This window comes from Puma concolor, chromosome F2, assembly GCF_028749965.1.
Source record: "Puma concolor isolate L17-30 chromosome F2, mPumCon1.1.hap2, whole genome shotgun sequence".
NCBI classification, from domain to species: domain Eukaryota; kingdom Metazoa; phylum Chordata; class Mammalia; order Carnivora; family Felidae; genus Puma; species Puma concolor.
The window spans coordinates 4,635,444-4,657,546 of record NC_141684.1 but is presented as its reverse complement, the minus strand read 5'-3'; the positions used below and the strand labels follow the sequence as shown (position 1 = coordinate 4,657,546).

General features: G+C 54.9%; 1 protein-coding gene across 3 annotated transcripts in view; it reads right to left on the bottom strand.

Moving 5' to 3' along the window:
• The window catches only part of COL22A1 (collagen type XXII alpha 1 chain), a 260,760-nt gene that overhangs the window by 204,447 nt on the left and 34,210 nt on the right, over window positions 1-22,103 (bottom strand). For all 3 annotated transcript variants that reach the window (XM_086695892.1, XM_086695894.1, XM_086695893.1), the window contains exon 4: window positions 7,820-7,894. In XM_086695892.1, coding sequence (XP_086552018.1) covers window positions 7,820-7,894 — 75 coding nt within the window. The remainder of the gene's footprint in view (window positions 1-7,819; window positions 7,895-22,103) is intronic.

Below are 22,103 nucleotides of genomic sequence, written 5' to 3'. Positions count from 1 at the left end.
CTGTCCCGACTCGAGTCCCACAGGCCAGGACGGCGGGTTCTCAGAGGAGCCTGAGCACAGTGCCCACACCAAGGTGACAACGTGGCCTACTGGCTCAAACTCTGTTCCTCGGGCAACGGGAAAGCTCATGCAGGTTCAGGGAAGCCAATGGAGGGCACGCGTGGGAGCACTCGTGTCTGCATCCCCAGGGCCAACACGACCCTGGGTCCGGGCGACACCTGAGCCACGAGACTTTAGGACGACTGTGGGGGATCTCCAACCTTCTAAGGTGCTGCCACGAGGTGAGGTCACAGGGCTTGTACGGTGATGATATACCCATCTTGTACCACTAAACCCTGCTGCTCCAAGCCTGGTGTAAGAAACAGCAGGGACAGGAAAGGTTTAGCACTGAATGAGAGTTAGAGTGGCAGACTTGGGCCGGTCTAGACTGTGTTCCTGACCACAGGGTCCTTGCTGTGTGACCTTAGGCAGGTTGCCTAACATCTCTGAGCACCAGTCTCATCATCTATAAAACCGGGGTTGTTTTAGAATGTACCTCATAGGATTGTATTGAAGCTCGAATGATAAGATACAAAGCTCTTCATAGGGCATCCACCATACAGGGGCCCACAGAGTAGTTTCTGTATCGATTATTTTCCCATGATAGCCTGGCCCATAGCACAAACTCATGATGCTGGACTTCCAGCCAACTCTAGGCTGGCACGTGCCCTTTGCCCTGGACAGACTATAAAGACACAGCACCCAGCACCTGGAAGGTCAAATACTTGCGGGTTGAGCCCCACTTAGAGCTGTGTGACCTAGAGCATGCATCCTAACCTTTCTGAGCTCATTACCTTCTGTGTCTCTGCACAGTTGGGACAGTAGCAGTGTGGGGCAGTGAAGGCTCTAGAACAGGGAATATTTGGGCTCAAACCCCTACTCCCATATTTCTTCTACCTGCTCAGTCTCAGACACGTTATTCAACCTCTCTGGGCCTCAATTTCCTCATCTGCCAAATGAGGACAAGAAATGCAGTCAGTGGGTGTGGGCAGGTGCAGCAGCCATCGTCTGGCAGAGAGCCCGTGGACAACACATTCCGGCTCTAATGACAAGCAGTGATACCGCGGGAGGCCACCCTGAGTTTTAAAGGAGAAAGTAAAGGGGCGCCTGGGTGGCTCAGTCGGTTAAGCGTCTGACTTCAGCTCAGGTCACGATCTCGCAGTTTGCGAGTTCGAGCCCCACGTCGGGCTCAGTGCTGACAGCTCAGAGCCTGGAGCCTGCTTCCCTTTCTGTGTCTCCCTCTCTCTCTGCCCCTCCCCTGCTCCCACTCTGTCTCTGTCTCTGTCTCAAAAATAAACATTTAAAAAAATAAAGGAGAAAGTAGGTCAGCATATGCCTGGTGCATAGTAGGTGCTCACTAAATGTCAGGTGCCATAAACGGACTCTTCACTCTGAATGAGAAGGTAATCACTCTCCTATCCCATAGTAAGCTCTGAATAAATGCTCAGGGGTGGGGCTGGGTCACTTACCCCTCCCTGGAATCAGTTCTTTCATAGATCAAATGGGAGATCTGGGGGGAATTTGATCTTCTTTTGTGTTCTCATCACTGATTACTATATATCATCTTTTCCCAATTCTCACCATGACCGGAAAGAGCCGTCCGTCTCCCGATCATACTGCATCATTTGCCTGCCAGAGAATTCAGAGATCCGGTTTTTCAGCAAGGATGAGGCCACCGGTAAGGTGGGGCTCCAAGTCAAAGCAGGGAGTGAACCCCAGGAACAACACACCTCAGGCATTCAGAGTGCCTCACACAGCCCAGGGCGCACCCTGCCCCCTTGCAGACTTCCAGCTGAGTGCTGTGGACTCAATGTGTCCCCCCAAAGCTCCTGTGTTGAAGCCTGACCCCCAGTGTGATGGGTTTAGAAGGTGGGGGACCTGGGGGATGATGAGGCCACAAGGGTGGGGAGCCCCATGGGTGGTATCACTGCTCTTATAAAGGAGATCCTAAGACCTCCCTTGCCTTCCACCACCCGAGGACACTGAGAAGAAAGCCATGTATAAACCAGCCGGCAGGCCCTCCCCAGATGCTACATCTGCAGGTGCCTTGGTCTTGATTTCCCAGTTCCCAGAACCAGAAGATACAAAGTCCTTATATGCCCAAAGGGACTAAGACGCTTGGGTGGCTTTGAAGAAGTTGTCAGATTGTCTGAGTCTGTTTCCTTAACTGGGAAAGTGGAGTGAGTAATCCCTTGCAAGGCTGTCGTGGCATTTCGGTGAGGTGAGCCGACAGAGCACCCCCAGGGAAGCTGCCGCTTGGGAGTTGCTAGGTCAGTGTCAGCAGCCCTTGCTGGGGACCAGGAAAGGAACCTTTTGACCCACGTCCTCTGTGAAATCCCCAGGAGCCTCACAGCCTGGCAAGAGCTCCGCCACTTCTCCCGGAGCCCCACGACTGCCACCTGGTCGTAGAGGACCAGGCATGTGGTGGGGAGCAGCCCCTCTCCCGCAGGGGGCAGGTCAGGGCAGCAGATGTTGGGAGACACCTGCTGAATGAATAAGGAGAGAGGCCCCCTTCTCTCACCCCCCCACCCTGCACTTCCGCGGGCCCGGCCACAGCCTCCTTAGCAGGGGCTGGGCACTGCTGTTCCAGGATTGCCTGGGGACAGAAGGCATCGGGTCCCTGCCGCTCTGGGCTCCGCACCGCAGAGGGCCCGGCGGGCCCAGCTGGGAGCAGCTGGCAGAACTGACCACCCCTGTGCAAGGCCCTCTGAAGACACAAACGTCTGCCGCATGTGCTGGGGCCCTGTACCCGGACGTGCCCCAGAGGCTGGGAAGCTCCGGGCAGTGGGAGCGGCTGGGGGCCCGCCTGGGGACGGGGTGACTGGCCAAGAAGGCCCTGCAGGTTCCATGGACTAGACACCAAATGGTAAAGAGCCCATCTGGGCCCCAGCAAGGCAGAACAAGCAGAGGAGGTTTTGGGGACAGTCCGTCCTGGGTCCGAAAGCTGGTGCAGCACTGGCCACGCGCACGGTCTGCGTCCTCGTGTCTCCCCTGCTGCCAAGGCGGGGTAAACGGCCCGCCCCGCAGGCCGCCACCTCGAGGATCTCGCACATTCCTGCAGGCAGGGCCGCGCTCAGCAGGTGCCTGTACCTGGCACGCCCAGAGGCCCGGCGCCGGTGGGTCCGTGAGGGCTCTCTCATTTGTGAAACTCTCTGATTGTCCTGCCTGCCTGGGGCGCTCCCTGCAGGGAGGTGATGGGGTTGGAGGGGTCAGGTTATCGCTCAAGAGAAGCTGCCCCCAGTTAAGGGAAGGAAAGTGGGAGAGGGAGAGCATCTCAGTCAGACACATCGGACCCTATCCCTGCCCTTAGACTCTGCGGCTCCACAACGTGGGTGCAGGTACTAAGCCCCTCACAGCTCTCTGCCTCATCCGTGTGGGGCGGATGGCCACCACTCGGCAGGTGTCTGGCCCCTGGAGGCTCCCACGGAGCAGCGGCCTGTGTTCAGACAGCGTGCTGGCAATCTGGGTGACACGTGCCCAGAGACTTCCCCTCAACAGTGAGAACAGCAGAGTGGGCCTGCTCCCCTAGAGCTCTGTCAACTGTCCCTAGACACTGCCACCGTAAGCTGGGCTTCCCTTAAGCCATTACACGTGGGAGAATGTTTTTTTCTAGGTTTTGAAAAAGCAAACATATGCTCTCCTTTCTGGTTCCACTTTTACGGGTTTCGATGAATAAAAACAAGGAATAAAAACAAAGACTTAAACACGACGAAGCTTTGAACAACAAGCAATTAACCCAGTGGTAGCAAAAGGGCACAGAGAGAAAAGAGGAATTGCCTGCAATGAAGAAAAGGCTGGGAAGGAGAATGAAAAAACGTTCCCGAGGTAAATGGACTCTGACGCGAGGCACCGCGTGACAAAGAAGCAATTGTTTAGTGCAGGAACTGCAGGGGTCCACCTCCCCCCCAAATCACGGGGTCAGCTGAAACAGGTCGCATCAGCAACACCGTTAGCCACGGCCCAGCTCAACTGTGTGCACCTGCTCCACACCAGTGCCCACCGGGCTCCCCGCCCATCCTTCTAAGGTCTGCACTCAATGGACCTTTACTGGACTCCTCAGGCACGATGCTCACTCCTGGGTCTTTAGTGGGTCTGGCCAAGGTGCACAGGGCCCATCTAGGGATGCTTTCTCACCAGCTCGTGACCAATTTCATCCGGTTCATGCTTCTGCCCCTAAGGAAGCCAGGAGCTTCAGGTTTTCTTATTTGCGGCACATTTTGTGGAAAGACAGAAGGATTCCCTGTTGGCTGTGCAGATCCCAATAATGAACAGGATAAATCCCAGCCTCCCCAAAATGTAGTGTCTAGAGAGAAGCAGACGCATAGATAAGCAGTGTCGGTAGTGTGGGTAAATGATTAGAAGGGAGAACTACAGGGCTTGTGCAGAAACACAAGGGATATCTCTCCCTTATCCCCCTGAAGAGCAGTCAGGGAGGGCTCCCAGAGGAGGCAAAGCTTAGCCTGGATTTGAAGAACAAATAAAAGGTGGGCAGACACAGGGGGAAGAAAGGGCATCCAAGGTAACCGGATGTGTAAAGGTCAGGGGGCCCGAGTCAGCCCAGTTCCTTCCAAGAATCTTGGCTATTCCAGGATGTCAGGAGCCATAGTCACTGGCTGGGAATGGGGTGGGCGGGGGAAGACCAGGCTGGGTCTGTCGGCCACGTGGCAAAGTCTGAGTGTCCTTCTGCGGGGAATGGAGAACCATGAAGGACTTCAGAGCAAGAAAGAAACACAACCCTGTTTCTATTCTGAAGGTCATTCTGGCAGTGGGGAGACAGGAAAGGGAGGCCTGGGAGATGAGACTTGCTAAGGGGGGGCAAGGGTGGGGGTAGGCCTCGGGCCATGGTCCACTTGAGAGGTGTAGGGGGGGTGCCTCGGTGAGTATCCGGGTGCAGGAGCTCAGGTGGGAAGAGAGAAGAATCCAGAATGCCATGGCCACATTTTAGAGATGCTCCGAACCTAGCATGTTCTTAAGCAGCAAACAGCCAATCTCCTGGGAAAGTTGTATTCCACCCGCAGTCATGAAACTCTTGGAACATTCAGTTATGAGTGCCGAGAGGGACCCTCAGAGACACTACGTGGGACGTAAGGTTATGCGGGCAGGGAAACTGGGCCTTAGAGATGCCAGGGGTCTGGGAGCAGCAGGACCAGCCTAAGACCAAAACCTCCAACCGCCTTGCCTGCCCTCTCCCCTTCCTGGCTGTTTTGGCCTGGTAAGCCCTAAAACCTGCCAGAGTCATCTGAGGGGGTGTCTGGAACTGAGGCTTTTAGGAACCCCATTTTTTCCCAAAGGACAAACGATTCCAATTACCCAACTGTATTTAACTGGCAGGTCTGAGACTCCTCTCTCCATAACCCCATCCAGCTTCCACATGGCGGGGCTTCCGGACAGACCCAGTAGGATCTCCGTGTGCACAGCACTGCACCAACAGGGCATGGGTGCCGCGTGTGACGGGTGCCTGCCTAGGCTACGATTCACCTCCTGGGAGCCTCGGAGCCTGCAGAGGGGGAGGGGAGATTTCAGGAAGGTTCCAACGGCTGCAGACAGATGCTGCGGATTCCGAACAGAGTGCCCGCTTCTCTTCAGTCACCAAACAGACTGTCAGCAGGATGCTCCTCATATACCAGAGGCTGAAGAATTTGTTCCCACACAGGTGTGCACACGTGTTCCCCGGACATACACACACACACACACACACACACACACACACACACACACACACAGTGACTCTTCCCAGCAAGAATCAATTATTCTTGGGGCGCCTGGGTGGCTCAGTCGGTTAAGCATCCGACTTCGACTCAGGACATGATCTCACGGTTTGTGGGTTCAAGCCCCACATCGGGCTCTGTGCTGACAGCTCGGAGCCTGGAGCCTGCTTTGGATTCTGTGTCTCCCTCTCTCTTTCTCTCTCTGCCCATCCCCTGCTCACACTCTCTCTCTTTCTCTCTCAAAAATAATAAATATGCATTAAGAATTTTTTAAAAAAGCATCAGCAGAAAACACGGTTGGGCTCTTTTCCACAGAACGAAACAGGACGGCAGGCAAGCCCATCTGACTTGCAGTGACACAGGCAGATTCGCTAATTCATCTGTGACTTCTTCCTTCCTCTCTCCTTTCCTTCCTTCCCTGGCAGGTCTGCCTGCCTGAACGCACCTGTGCCTCAGTTTCCCCAACTACAAAACACAAAACAGTGCCTCTCTCATGTATCACAAGGGTTGAACGAGAGCACATGTGCAAAGTGCTTGACACACTGTAGAAGCTCAGTGAGCTCGATTTTCACCATTATTGTTATTAACATCCCTCTTGTCACATCTGTTCCCTTCTAGGGACACACACACACACACACACACACACACACACACACACACCAGATCGTGAATGATTTCGGCCAGATCCTGCTGTGAGGGATTCCCTGCTCACAAAGTCAAACACGGAGAATGCAGCAGGTAGGAATCTGCCTTCAACACGGACTTCAGTGCACAGATGGGGATTGCCAAGGCAGCAAGCGGGAACACTGACGTCAAACTGCCCAGAAGCTTCGTGCCAGCCTGGGCAGAGCAAGGCAGCTGTGGATATATTCCCTGCAAGGGATTAGGGTTATGAAAGCAAAGAGGAGGAGAGCCATCGTTATCTCCTGGGTTGACAGAGGGCCCTGGGAGGGACGGCTGCTCACTGAACACCAGCGGCACCCGGGCACCAGGCACCAGGAGACTAAAGCCGTCTTCCTTCCAGAGGCGCTTGATGGGGGAGTGGGGACTGGGGACAGGGAGGAAGAGGAGTGGGGGAAGCGTGTAGCACTAAGCGGGCCACCCCGGCAGGTGACTGCAGCTGGAACCCACTGGGAACCGCCAGGAATTGGGTCAAACATGGACCTTGGAATGAGGGGCACTAAAGCCGGGCTGTTTCTTCCCCCAAGACACTGCCTGAGGGCCGAGTCACTCCGGGACACATTTCACCTGCTGTGCGAGCAGGCAGGGCCGTCTTCTACCTATTCTAGAAACGTCCCTCGAGCACGAACACGCAGATGCTAGCTTCTTCTGGTGGACGGGGGCACCCTGACTCAGCAGCGTCCCAGGAGAGTGTCGCTGGGACAGCTCCTGTGAAGCGCCTGGTTCTGACCCCTCCCAGCCCCCAGCGGAGGATGCAGACCAGCTCCGGAGCCACACAAGGAGGGGGTGCCTGGCCCCCTTGCACCTGGCGGGGCTGGTGGCCTGGATGTGGAGGAAACTCCCCTGAGATCGTCACTCAGAGAGTGCTTTGCCGGATGTGGTCCACAGGGAGGAGCACACCCCACTCCCACGCTTGTGGCTCTCAGGAGGGTGGGAAGCCCACTCAGCCGTTGCCACGTCCCCTGTGCACCCCGTCAGGAGGGGACAGCCTGGGAAGGGGCGCCGCAGGGGGATTTCTGCTGCCGGGGGCACACTATCTCCTATCACCCCCTCACGGATTTAAAAACTCTGGCTCTCTCTCTCACTCCGAATGCACTGATCTCTCCATTCCTTCGCTCGCCTGGCCCATCATTCACTTACTCGTCCCCCAACTCTTTCGTTCTGATGCATTATTTAGGGGCTCCCGTAGGGTCACCACCGACTCCCAGATGGAAACGGGACGGCTGCTCACGGCTGGACGGCCCGCAGGAGGGGGCTGACGCCTGCCCAGCTTGTGTGATTCCTTCCATTAGGCTTCAGCAGAGAGGTTGGTGAGGCCAGCCCTGCGTCAAGGAGGACTGCGCTCAGGGCCAGCTCAGGGTGGCACGGCGAGCCGGCGGTCTCTCTCTTACCTGTGATTTCCTTGCTGTCGCCATTGGTGTGCTTAAATCGGTCTCCTTGCACACGGACGCTGGGGCACAGCACGTCTGAGAAAAGCAAGAGAAGACAAGAGCTGGATGAGCAAATGCCACCCACAGTCACTCTGGGGAAGGTGACAGCACCCGGAGCCCCCAGCTCCCGGAGTGGAGGATGGCCAGTGCCCGGTGCACACGCGGGGGCAGCACACATGGCTGACAGGTTCACGCCCGCGTGTGCTTGTGGAGCACCTATTCTGTAAATACCGTGCCCTGTACTGGGGGTGAATCACAAACAAGGAGGGTCCCTACCCTCAAGGAAATCAGTCCCCCATTAGAGGGAGTCAGACACCAAAAGTGACATGCTCAACACAGTGTAATAAGTGACAGGACGGGCGTGGTTGCTGGGGGATCTGGGACACAGGTCTGACACCTCACCAGGCTTGGGGAGGTCAGGAAAGCTCTTCTGGAAACGGTGGTTCTCGAGGTTTCCTTAACGGAACAGTTAAGACCTAGCCAGACAGACGAAAGCCCGAGAGTGGCATCAGCAGAGGGAACATTTATAAAGCCTTGAACACACACATACAGAGTCCAAGTTAGCGGTGCCCATAGAGCAGGAAACGTGCGCTGGGGGCCCACCGGCAAGGTGTTGCCTGATGCTACCCCAAGGAGCCTCAGGTCCCATTCCAACAGAAGAAAACTGCTCAACTGTCCGAAGGCAATAGAGTAAGTCTTACAGAAGAAAATAAAAGCAAAACTTCATTATAGGATATTACGTTAATGTCTCATATTAAGGTCTTCATGATTCTTCACTTAAAAAAACTGGAAGAGACAGAAACTCAGTTGCCCTAAAAATCTCAGAAAGAGCACCAACTTAGCGTTTTAAAAATTTTTTTTAATGTTTATTTTTTTTTGAGACAGAGACAGAGCACGAGAGGGGGAGAGGCAGAAAGAGAGGGAGACACAGAATCGGAAGCAGGCTCCCGGCTCTGAGCTGTCAGCACATAGCCCGACGCGGGGCTCGAACCCATGAACCGCGAGATTGTAACCTGAGCCAAAGTCGGACGCTCAACCGACTGAGCCACCCAGGTGCCCCCCAACTTAGAATTTTAACGTCCTTGATTCAAGTGTCAGGCTCCTGACCAACTGGCACAGTGTGTTGGATAAGTCCCTTAACTTCTGTCTCCGTGCAAGTGTTTCTGACGGGGAGACCTTATAAATCACGCATGAGCACGGGGCTGCCTGGAGGGCTGGGCCACCTCAAGCTCGTCACAGGACTGGCATGAGGGAGGGTGGCCGTCAAATTCAGCACCTGAGGAATCTTGCTTTCCTTCGCCTAGACCCTGCCCTCTCCATGTCACTATTATAACCTCCCCTCATTAGACGTTCCCCCATCTGTTCTGTGTGCAATGACCTCTTTTCATATTCAGGGCACACGTGCTTCAGCGCAGGGCCAGTCTGGGGCCCTTTTTACCATCAGCAGCCAGGGGAAAGCACGAAATCGTCCCCGATTTGGGTGGAGGTATTTTTCATGTTTATCTTACAAGGCACCGCGAGGTCCGACGAGCCACATGGAAGGGGTTATTTTGGAAACAGCACCAAGCTGTCTGTCTAGGACCAAATACAAGAGAGGATCCAGGCCCCGTGCAATATTTAGACGGCTCCACCCAGGACGGCAGCAGCTGTGGGGTGACCATCAGTTGCTTGGAAGGCTGCCAGTGAGACGGGCTGTGGGTCATGCGTCACTGTGAATGCACTGACTCAGAAGGTTCTATCCTTGATTATGAGCAAATCTCTGGAGACTGATGGCTGGAGCTCGGGGCAGGCAGGGCCACTGAGCCTTGTCTCTGAAAATATCCCGAGGTTGTGACCTGATTCCCAAACCCAGATGTGCAAGGACAGTCCAAGGACCATGAGCACAGGTAAGACGGAGGCTCTTTTCAAAGACATTAGAACTTTTGCCCAAACCGCTTTAAGGACTCGTTCCCCAAACCACCTGCCAATCCCCTTTTGGGGCCATCTCTAACGCTTATACATTTGAGAGGATCAAGGGGCAATTTATAGCCGACTTAGTACGTCAGGACAAATGGTTCCCAAATTACCCCCTCCAGCCAGGCTTTGCAGGGATGCTGGGGCCTCTGGGTTCACCTGCTTGGCAGGAACACAGGGTCAGCATCCAAAGTCCCTCTCAGCCTATAACTGTATCTGTTTGGCCAAGATATTTCCACACTTTGCATAATGATCTATTTATTTCCACGTCAACTCATTTACTTCAACTAAAATATCTGAGGTCCCGAAATGTTCCGGGCACAGAGCTAGTTCTAGGGACCCACAAATGGGATAAAAGACAAGTTGCCATCCCTGCCCTCAGGGCACTCATGGGCTGACTGTGGTGACTGGGGACAGAGTGACACACAGTGTCAGAGCTGCCCGAGTTCGTGATGGCTGGAAATGACCAGTGACAGCTAAGCCGAGAAGTCACTACTGGATGGCCTTCCAGGCACGGGCTCCGTCGTGACGCTGCAGAGAAGTGAGAAATGTCCCAGACCCAGGCTCCTGCCATGGAGGGCTGACAGACCCTGTCACCCGTGCTACCTGTTCCCTAAAAGAATACCCCTTTCACTCCAAACGGCACTTTTCAGCCCAAGGAGAAGAGCTGTGGCTGGCTGGCGGCCGGTCTTAGCCAACAGAGGTTATTCTGTCCTCCACCTTTTTAGCCACCCTTGCTGCTAGGGACACACATGTGACCCAGGTCTGGACGAGAAAATAAGTAACCGAAGTTTGCTGTGGTTGGCAGAGGGGTGGCCTCTCAAAAAGCTTTGCTTTTCCTGATGAAACGGGACAGACAGGGAGATGCACTTGGCAAGGTGACTCTCCCTCCTCCTTAGATGGTGGGATATAATGTCTGCAGGACTTCCAAGGACAACTGAGGAGACAGGGACTTCCAACAGCAGCAATCCAAGGCTGGGTGAAGTGGGTAAGAAAAACACACTTCCATTTGAGCCACAGGACCGGTTTGTTTTGTTGTTTTTTTTTTGCAGTTGAGCACATCCCAAACCTGCACACATTCCCTTTTTTGGGAGCTGCACTGATTTGCCAGGCTCCAGGATTTGGAAGCTGCCTCTCTTTCCAGATGCCCAAGGACAACTCAAGAGGGTGGTAAGAACGGGTACATTACTTTCCTGGTAAAGGAGCCACAGACAGATTGGATTATCTTCACTATCCCAGTAAATATGGGTGTACCTGGAAATCATTCAGTATCAACCTGAGAAGCCGTTCTGGAATTAAGGATGGGGTAAGTCCTCAGGGTCCAACATGTGTACTTAGTTCTTGGTTACTTGGTCAATTTTCCTTTTTGAAAGAGCAAGAATATGACTGATCACAAAGACCTTCTCCCTGGGAGCTGATTTATGGTCATTCCTCCTTGGTCTTTGGGTAGGTAGAATATTCTAGACTTCTGGAGAGGAAAAAGATCTCCCTGCCCACAGAACCACTTCTATTTCCCCCAGAAGCTTTCAAGAGAGGCCAGCTGCTGATTGACCAGAGCTTCTCTTCCAGAGGGAAAAAACCAGGAATTCACTGTAGTTTCTGTGGAAAAACACATCAGCTGTTCTCAGTTTACACATGGCAGAAGAGGAAAGTGTGCTCGCACAGGATGCCCTTCCGCTTTGCGCTGACATGCCCACACTTCCGTCTAGAGAACACACAGCCATGCCATCCCCAGGCTCTCAGCCAAGAGTGTCTTCGTCTGGGAAAAGAGAGTGCCGGCAACTATTGACTGCCTACTGTGTGCCAATCTCCCAGCTGGAGATTTTACCCCCAACAACCACTCTAGGGGATAGATTTTTCCCCCCATCACACAGATTTAAAAACAGAGGCTAAAAGGTTAAGGAACTCCCCAGGATGAGAGGAGAACCCGGATGTGAAATAAAGGTCAATCTACGTCTAGAATCTAGGAGAAGAGACGGTGGCTGCAGTCAAGGCAAATCAGCAGGACCACAGAAGAGGAAGCAGAGCCCGAGGTCTCGGTGAGCAACAGACAGGAAGCGTTCAAGTCACCCAGCACTTTGCAGTGACCACTACGGAGTCCAGCCAGCCCCAGACGAGGTGCTGGCATTCCGAGAGGGCGGGGGAGAGGCAGAGGAGGAAGGAGGTGAATCAGGTACCAGCAGGCACACAGAACAGCTCCCTCGCTGCTCCGAGGCCAGCCAGGAAGTCACCCTCACTCTAGAGGGCCAGCTGACACTGCACCAGGCTCCAGGGCCCGGGACAACGTGAGTAGCAACTATGACGGCAATGCCAGTGGCTCCCGGGGACAGAGGACCCACACGTCCAGTATGGCACTGGGCGTGCAGACTGTTTCCGCTCTGCTGGGGGCAGCGGGGTCTCCGTGATCAGCAGACGGTCACGTGTAGAGGCTGCTGGGCACCAGACACCGTCCTGAGCATGTTGAACACATTAACACAGTGAATCCACTTCTCCTTCAGCTTCAAGGGGCAAGTGCTAGTATCTACAGATGGGGAAAGGAAGGCCTAAAGAAGTTAGTAAATGGATGGTCCAAGGCCGCAGAGCCCCCGAACAATGCAGGCGGCTCGATGAATCCAGCATCTGGCTCCCGACCACGCACCACGCAGTCTTTCCGAAAGTCACCTGCTTAAGTCACCCAGCTGACGGGGACCCAAGTTCGTCCGTCTCCAAAGCCTGCACAGACAGACGGCCGGCTCCTACCTCTGGAGGCAGCACCTTCCACTCACGAAGGGCCCCGACTTGTTGTAGATGGGCCTCCTTACCCTGCACCTATAGGATCCAGGTGCTGGCTAAATTCTGCCCGCGCACCTGTCCGCTTGTGACCCTTTACAGCAGGCTCCGAGCTGGGTACTGGGGACCCCAGAGTGCACAGACAGCAAGATGGCTACCAGCCCCAAACAGGGGCCCGTTCTCTCTCACAGAAGCTACTTAGACGCTGCAGCCTGTGAGCTCCTACTCTCCAGTCCTGTGCAGCTGACACCCCGCAAATCCCCAGCGTTTCCATCATCCAGACCGCCTGCAGGCGTGGAGGGAGTAGGTCCTGTGGGAGTCGTGAGCACGTAAGCTGGGATCACAGCTCCCACAGGCGGGGTTTTGCGTTGGCTGCTGACTGAGGCGTCCCGTCTGGCACCAATCAGTGCTGCTCATCAAGCCCATCTTGCAGATGAGAGAACTGAGGCTAGGACAGCCGAGACGACCCACTTCAATCAGGCAGCTCATTTGCAGAAAGAGGGTTCAACTTGGTGTGACGCCAGCACCCTCTCGCTGGCTCCCACAGACACACATACTGGGGCGTCAGGAAGGGCACAGGATATTTAGGCCGTGGTTACCTCCGGGAGGCAGAACTTGGGAGTGATTCTTTGTCTCCTCTTTGTATCTTTGTATTTTCAAATTTGCTTTAAAGATTTGAATGTGATTTACTAGTGCAGTCTTTTCAGGTTTTTGTTACTATTATTTTGATCTTTTTAAGGTTTGTTTATTTTTGAGAGAGAGAGCATGAGCGGGGAGGGACAGAGAGTGAGGGGGAGGGGCAGAGGGTCTGAAGCATACACTCGGCACTCACGGCAGACAGCCCAATGTGGGGCTCGAACTCACAAACTGTGAGATCATGACCTGAGCCAAAGGCAGACACTCAACCAACTAAGCCACCCAAGTGTCCAATTACTACTATTTTTTAAAAGCGGGTCTCAGCCGGGCCCTGGGACACTGTTGCTGGCTAGCAGGAGGCTCTGGGGGAGGGGAGGCAGGAGGGCTGGTGGCTGTAAGCACCGTTTGCACAAGTGAGCCTGGGAGGCCTGGAGGCCTGCCGGGCCTGCACCAGCTGACCTGCCAGCCTCGGCAGGGAGAACGGGAGAACGCCAGAGGGCCTCGCACCAGGCCGCCTCCGCTCTCCCAGCCCCAGCCCGTGCTCACTCTCTGCGGTAAGGTGAGGCTGAAACAGGGCCAGAGGGAGACCGTGCTCTCCACGGCTGATGGGGAACGTGGCCTGGAGTCTGCAGACCTCGCCTCTGTGACGTCAGCTGCCCCTCGTGCGTGCTCCCAGATCTGGAAATAGGGATGTAAGTGTGGGGGGCGTCTCCCCACCACAGGTAATCCTGCAGCTTAAATGGGATAGTGAGTGGGAACTTCTTGGCATGGTGCCTGGCACCTAATGAGTGCTCGTTCATTCATTCATTCATTGATTCATTCAGCCAATACATTTTTGCCAAGGGCCTGGCACATACCTCCCAGCGTGAGGAGTGAGTGCAAACACGTGCCCTGGCCTCTCGGTGGTCACGTGCCTAGTGGAGGAAGCAGAAGGCCAACAGAGACAGAGAAGCCAGCGGGCCATCAGCTATGCTCCGTGCTGTGGAGGAAATATGTAGGGGATATGTCCGGGCGCTGGCCGTGGGGGCCAGGGTGCACGTTGGATACGCTGGTCTGGGAAGTCCTCTGGGCTGGGTGACATCTGGGTTGAGAGCTAAGAAGGGCACAAGCCAGCCACAGCAAGAGCAAACAGGCAGCAGGCAGCAGCAAGGGGCACAGAGCCCTGAGGAGGAAGGGGCTTGGCTTGCCCTGGGGTGGGGAGGGGGACCAAGCCCTGCGCTGAGTGGTTCGAGGAGACAGGAAGGTAGGAAGACGCCAGCTCAGGAAAGCCTGGGGACCCAAGGCAGGGCTTGCAATTCAGGCCAATGAAGAGATGTGTGCCGGGGAGTTAAGAGTGGGTGACTGAGTCCAGGTAGTAGGTGATGTAGTTAGCATAAGAGTGCGGCTGCCCAAGAAGGGTGGGATTTCAGAGGTCCCTGGTTTCCTGGGAACTCCCTTCCCTCGGGGGTGCCCATGGGCTGGACACCAGCAGGTGTCAGCACAGGCCCCGAGGACCTCCTCTAGTTGGGGGCAGGAGATGCGGTGCCATGGGAACTCGGAAGGGCATCAGAGCCCTCGGCCAGCACCCAGGTGCCACATGGGTCCTGGCCACTTTGGCCCAGCAGGCTCAGCTGGCATCTGAGAGGTATCAAACCTAAGTGCAAACTTTCTTTCCTTCATCCCACGTTTAATGAATGCCTACTATGTACCTGGCACGGAGCTGCTCCAGGGTATAATGGGCCCAATGACAAATGTGCTGTCCTAGGGAGGCGCTGGCCAGTGGACAAGATGGAAATTGGCCAAATAAGGCACTGACATCTCCAGCAGGTGATGAGAGCCAGTGGGAAGCTGTAAGGCGAGGCCGGGATGAACACAGCGGGCCCCAAGCTGGTTGGAGGGTCGGGGACGCCTCCACTGAGACTTGAAGGGTGAGCTGGAGGAAAGCAGGTCGAAGCAGCAGGAGAGTGACCCCCTGTGAGCTCAGAAGACTCAGCGACTCGTCCCCAGGTCACAGAGCTCAGCATCAGGGATGCAAAATCCAAATCCAGGTCTGTCTGACCCCCACTACCCCCATCTTTGGGCCACGGCAGGCTGCGGACCATCGTGGCTCAAGTGATCTGTCTGTCCAACAAGGGCTCTGGGGACCCTCAAGAAGCCCTTAAATGAGCAGAATCCGTCAGATGCTCACAGGACAGGTGGGGGCAGGGATCAGCAATGTGGGGTCTGTGGCCAGCGGTGGGCAGGGGCTCACTCAGACACTCGTGTTCTCCTGGGACGTTAACCATTAGGGAGTAGAGCAGGACATGAATCAATGATTCCCGAGTGTCCACCACGGCAGGGACATGATCACTGCCTGGATGCCAGGGAGACCACAGGGAACAGAAAGGGCAAAAGTCCGTGCCCTCCTGAAGCCCACCATCCAGCAGATTTCACTTAAGTCTCTCCACAGCCTTCCGGTGGGTTGGCCTCTCCCAGTTTGCAGCTGGCACTGGGGCTCACTCACAGAGGCTCCCTGGTCTGTCTAAGTCACCTTGTGGTGAGTGGCAGAGACAGGAGGCAGACTTGGGCCTGGTTGAAATGCACACCCCATGCAATCTGCCCAGTGCACCCCAAAGTCTGGCAGGGGAAGACGCACAAGGCAGGAAAGGTCAGCGGCTGAGCTGGGCTGCCAGGGGAAATGGAGAGACTTCTAGAACCAGTATTTTTACAGCACAACACCAGCAGCCAGAACTGAGGATCAGGAAAGGGCCTATAGGATGACCCTACGGTTCAGGACTCTGGTCTTACAGGGAGGAATCTGACGCCAACAAATGCCCCCCGGTGCCACCCCACCCGAACCTCCCTCCACCACGCCTGGTGCACGGCCACAGCCCCCCTCCCACCCCTCAAAGGTCCTCTGAGGCCAAACCCAGGAAACACCAGCAGCCGGGAAGTGTGTTCTACGGGAAAGCTAGTCCTGAGGATGACGGCATCCGGCTTCTAATGCGGAACTTTTCTCCCCAAAGCTTTGCCTTCTGACTTTGATGCAAAACCTCTGACCCAAATTCGCTGCCTGGGGGCAATTTTGTCCGTCCCACCCGAGCAAACACCTCCTTACGCTTCCTCGTGGCTGTCTCTGTACTGTTGGCTCCTTTGCAGGGAGTGAGCGGCTGCCTTAGTGCACGGCACCCTCTGTCTTTACAGCCTCCGAGGCTAGTTTTCTCGATTCCAGAAATGGGTCCACGCTCTGGACGCCCACCCTTCAGGGTCCCCAGAGGGATTCGTGAGCAAGTACAGGAAGCAGCCAGCTCAGCACTCAGCCCACCACCGTCTCCACCAAGCGGCAATCTGCCTTTCCCTCCTGCCCATTCTCACCGTGTGACCTGGTTCTGGGAGGACCGTCACCCATGCCCAGTCTGCTGACAGTCACCCACAACTCTGGGCTCCCGTGAGACCCGAGGAGGAGGGGCACCCCAAGGGCTGCCTTACAAGGTGCAGATCTTACATAACAGGCTGCTGTGTAGACCACAGGTAAGGAAACAGAGCCTCCTCCTTCCCTCCAGGGATTCTGAGCAGACAGAAACATAAAAACAATGGAGCAGAAAGATGCAAACGTATCACATAAATCCAGGGGGGGTTCTCACAAGATATTTCACTCTGCCCCAAGGAGAGGAGACAAGAGTCCCCGTAGGAAAGGGGAGGAGGTAAGAGACAGGGCGTGAAGAAGGCCCGGGTTCTGGCAGCAGAGTTGACCCTAAGTCACTCCGTGGCCGGGACACAGCACCTCCCCATGCGGTCCCGGGAAAGCACAGGGCAGGCAGAATGAGCCCCAAATGCCTCCCCACAGGGACATTCTGTGGTTCTCAGCAGAGATGGGCAAACAAGATAAGGTGCGATTTCTTTTTCACTAGTTACAGCCACATTCCCTCCATTAGCATGTGGCCTGGGATCAGACCCATCTGTGTCCAGGCTCAGGGTCATGTCCCCACAATCAGAGCATGTGACCCAGGCAGTCCCCAGGGAAGGGCAGGGTATCCTGGTTCAGTCCTCTACCTTGCCAGGCACCGAACACCTTATGGGAGCAGACGGCAAGGCCGGGGCCCATTCACTGGGTCCTGGGGGCAGAGGGGGACCTGGCCGGCCCAGCTGCTCATTTGTTCCCGGCCTCTCCCCCAGCACTGCTGGAGGTGGGTTCTGAGAATGGCCACTGGCTTCATTCCTGCGGCAGGGGGAGAGCTTTGGTGAGGCTGGTGGGAAATCACAGCCAGATGTCCAGGAGGAACCGCTGGGCGGCCTTTCCACCTCCCCCTGGACTAATGCAGCTGGCCAAGGCAGAGCTGTAACTAGAGATGAGCTGAGGCCGGAGGACACGGTGGGGCCCCTGCCCACGTGCCCTCCTTCTGTCCAGGGCACCCGCTGGGGCTGCACGTCCCATCACAGACTGCCACCGCCCCTAGGGGTCTGCAGCCAGAGAGGCCAGCCTGGGGGGGGGGCATGTGGAGGGGTCTGTGCTCCTCCACAGCTGTGGTTCTCCCCCACCCACAGCCCGGGCTCTGCTGCACCTGCTGCCCCACACCTGGAGAACGAAGCTGACGGGGCTTCAGGGGCTGCCATTCCTTCTCCACGTAGCTGACCACGAACCAGCTGCCCAGTCCCTCCAGCCTCTGGCTTCTCATGAGACCATTACCATGTGCTGGGCTCACCATCCAACCCTCTACCCACACTTCCTCGTTTCCAGCCAATCCCTCCACCCACCCACTCCCACCCCAAAACCCTCTTCTTGGGGAACACCGCCCCATATGCCCATCTATGCCAATTTCCTTCAGCATAATGCCCTCAAGGCCCATCCACGTTGTTGCAAAGGTAGGATTTCCTCGGTTTCTTATACTCCATTGTACGTCTACACTACCACCTTTTACCCCTCCATCCACACGTGGACGCGGACAGTTACGTTGTCTCTACGTCTTGGCTTCTGTAAATAATGGTGCAACGAACATGAGGGTGCAGGTATCCTTTCCAGGAGGCAATTTCACTTCCTTTGGATACATTTCCAGAGCTGGGATTGGCGGATCATAGGGGAGTTCTATTTGTAATGTTCTGAGGAACGCTGTTTTCCACGTGTCTGCACCAATTCACATTCCCACCAACAGCACACAAAGGCTCCTTTCTCCTCCCCCTCACCAGCACGTGTTATTTCGAATCTTTTCAACATCCCTTCTGACAAGTGTGAGGTGCTCTCTCATTGTGGTTTCCCTCGTATTTTTTACATGCTAACGTTTTAATGTGTTGTTTTTTTCCCCCTGAGATAGAAGCTCTGTGTGAACAGGGCTGTGCCTGTCACATGAAGCCCCACACCCCCATCACCTGCAGCCAGTTTCCAGCTCCCGGGAAGTGCTTAATCAAGACTTCCAGAACTGATGGATAAAATGCTGTAGCAAAACGATCGGATGGGTTTCTCATTCCTATGTTTCAGATGAGTAACTGAGCCAGACAGCTCATGTGACTTCCTCAAGGGCATTTGGGCAACAGAGAGCACCTGCTGTGTGCCAGGTGGCTCCCCTCTGGGCCAGGCAGCACCTACTGTGTGCCAGGCGGCTCCCCTCTGGGCCAGGCAGCACCTACTGTGTGCCAGGCGGCTCCCCCTGGGCCAGGCAGCACCTACTGTGTGCCAGGCGGCTCCCCTCTGGGCCAGGCAGCACCTACTGTGTGCCAGGCGGCTCCCCTCTGGGCCAGGCAGCACCTACTGTGTGCCAGGCGGCTCCCCTCTGGGCCAGGCAGCACCTACTGTGTGCCAGGCGGCTCCCCCTGGGCCAGGCAGCACCTACTGTGTGCCAGGCAGCTCCCCTCTGGGCCAGGCAGCACCTACTGTGTGCCAGGCAGCTCCCCTCTGGGCCAGGCAGCACCTACTGTGTGCCAGGCGGCTCCCCCTGGGCCAGGCAGCACCTACTGTGTGCCAGGCGGCTCCCCTCTGGGCCAGGCGCTACTCCAAGCATCCTCTGTACTTCGGTGTATTGAATCTTCACGGGAGCAGCTGTCTTATGATGGACAAGCCAAGTGCAAAGATTACACGACGAGTAACAAGATGATAAATAGCAAACACAGGACTTCAACTCTGAGCTTCCAGAAGGGGGGCAGGGAGGGAAGGAGGGAGAGAAAGAGAGAAAATTCTCTCTAGCTTAGAATTTTAACAGGCCCTCACTGCAGGGTTACTGGCTCCTTCTTTCTTTTCTTTTCTTTTTTCCTCAATATTTATTTTATTTTTTTCCCCTCAATTTTTAAAAACTGCAGTGTAGTTGGGGCACCTGTATGTCTCAGTTGGTTAAGCTTCTGACTCTTGATTTCAGCTCAGGTCATGACCTCACAGTTCATGGGTTCGAGCCCTGAGTCAGGCTCTGTGCTGACAGCATGGAGCCTGCTCGCGATTCTCTCTCTCCCCCCATCTCTCTCAAAATAAATAAATAAACTTAGAAAAACTGCAGTATAGTTGACATACAGTATCACATCAGTTTCAAGCGTACAACATGGCGATTTGACATTTTTATACATCGCGACATGACCCCGTTATAAACGTAGTTACCACCTGCTCACACAGTTATTACAACAACATGGACTATTTTCCCTATGCTGTACTTTTCATCCCCATCGCTTATTTACCTTATAACTGGAAGTTGAAACCTCTTCATCCTCCTTCACCGATTCCATTCCCCCCACCCCCTCCAGCAACCACCTGTCCGTTCTCTCCCCCACCTGTTCAAGCTCCTAGACCAGGGAGCCAAAGAAGCCCATGGGGACCCCGCTCACTCCCACCCTCCTGTTCACCATCTTCCATTGTATATATCGCCTCTGTTGACAACAAATTACTTTATCTAAAAAAAACATGGTTTTAGGTGCTTGAGGCCCTTTGTGGCGTCGAATCCACAAATGCCTCGTGGACCACAGTGCCTTAGACTCCCTTGGGCCAGGCCCTGTTGCCCACCTAGTGACAACAGAATGTGCCACACAGGCTGATCACCTGTGTGATGTCAGGATAATCCGTTGCTGAGCCAGAGTTCCCAGTCAGACGTTCCCAGTCACCCCTTCTAGAATGTGCACCAAGGTGTCGCTCTCACGCAAAGCAAGGAGGAGGGTGAGAAGCTGGCCTGCACGGATCCAGCTGGCCAGGGCCCCTCTCCCTCCTGATCCCAGCACAGGGACCTGGGCCTGATGTGAAACCATGAAGACTTCTGCGGCCCATTTTACCTCCAGGTTCCAGTGAGCAGAGAATAGCGTCAACGGGTGATTTTCGCGTCCAAGGACTAAATTTCTGCATCGAGGACACCAGGCGAGGAGGGTAGGAATGTGGGAATGGGCCCCAGGAGCTGGCTGTGTTCTCTGCCTGCTGTATGTTTACTCGCTAGTCTTGTGGCTTCTCTGCACGCTGGCTGATGCCCCTCTGAACCAGGGAACCTGGGGGCAGTCATGACCGGCTCTACACTCACTCAGGCCATACACTCGACAGACATTCACAGAATCTCCGCAATGTGCCTACGCGGGAGAGTTCTGCATGCTGGTTTCCACATGAGGAAACTGAGGTTAAGTCCCCTCCCCAAATCCACACAGCTGGTAAACAGCAGAGTAGCGTGCATGCACATGCATGTGCCCTGTGTCTTAGTGTGTGTGTGTCTGTGTGGGGGTGGGGGATAGGTGGGTGAACTCAAAGAAACCAGAGCCTATAATTAAAAGGACAAAGACAGACACGTTTTACAGCAAAACAAGTCACCTAGAACCTGCTTTACCAGCAGATTTCCTTCCACTTTCCAGTTAAATGTGAACTTGTATCAGAAGCATTGCAATTACTCAGCCAACTCTTCTTGGAAAGCCCCTAGATGCTGTGTAACCCCCGGGTCCCACTTGCTCTCTGACAAGTATGAAGTTAAGTTCAGCTAGGACGAGGTCAGCTGCAGGATGTGAGAGGCTCTCAAAATTGCGCTTTCTCCACGTATTTAATTATATGGATGCATATTCCTATACAGACATATATAGAGAGGCTGTGTGTATGCATATTTACATTTTGCAAGTAGTACTAATTTAGTTGTGGCCACTAGATTGTACCCCTGTATCAACTCTAAACTAAAACCACCGTGTGAAACACGTAGTCCAACCTCTGTGAGCTTCTAAAGCGCCTGGCATGACATGACCCCAGTAAATGAGATGGTCTTGCCCATGTGGGTGCTTACGTGGGACGGCACCAGGGACAAGGGGTGCTGTGGCTGGCACAAGGCCCTGTGGCAAGTCAGTGCCATGGGGAGGACACCGATTGGCATCTGACTCAGGGCCCTGTCCAGTCCAGTTGGGATGTGAATCCTTGTCTGAGGCCAGGGAAGGTAGGAGGCTTTCTTAAGGATCTTGGGTGGCCCCTAAAAATGACAAACAGAGCAGGGATCCATAACGCAGCCACACACATGGGGGTAGCACGACCGTTGACTGTGCTAGAGGAGAGGGAGCCTCTAAGGGGAATCCCACTCACCCCATTCAACACCCAAGGAGGAAACTGAGGCCTCCATAAAATATCCTACTCAGGGTCACAGAAGACTTAGTGACAGTGACTTCGGATTCCCAGCCATCGTTTCAGAACACACTGTCAGGGGTCAGCAAACTTCTTCTGTAAAGGGCCAGAGTGCAAATAGCCTTTGTGGGTCATGCGCTCTCTGTCACAACTGATCAGCTCGAGGTTGTGATGGGAACACAGCCACAGACAATATGTGAACAGGCTGGCAAGCCATATTCCAGCAAAACTTAATTTGAAAAACTGGTGCCTGGGCAGATTTGCTCTGCGGGCTGTAGTCTTGCCTTCCTGAATGGGCCGGTGTCCATTACAGAGCTCAGGATCCATGAACTTCTAGATTCTGCTAGATTCCCTTCCTGTGACAGGGGGCTCAGATCCTGCCAT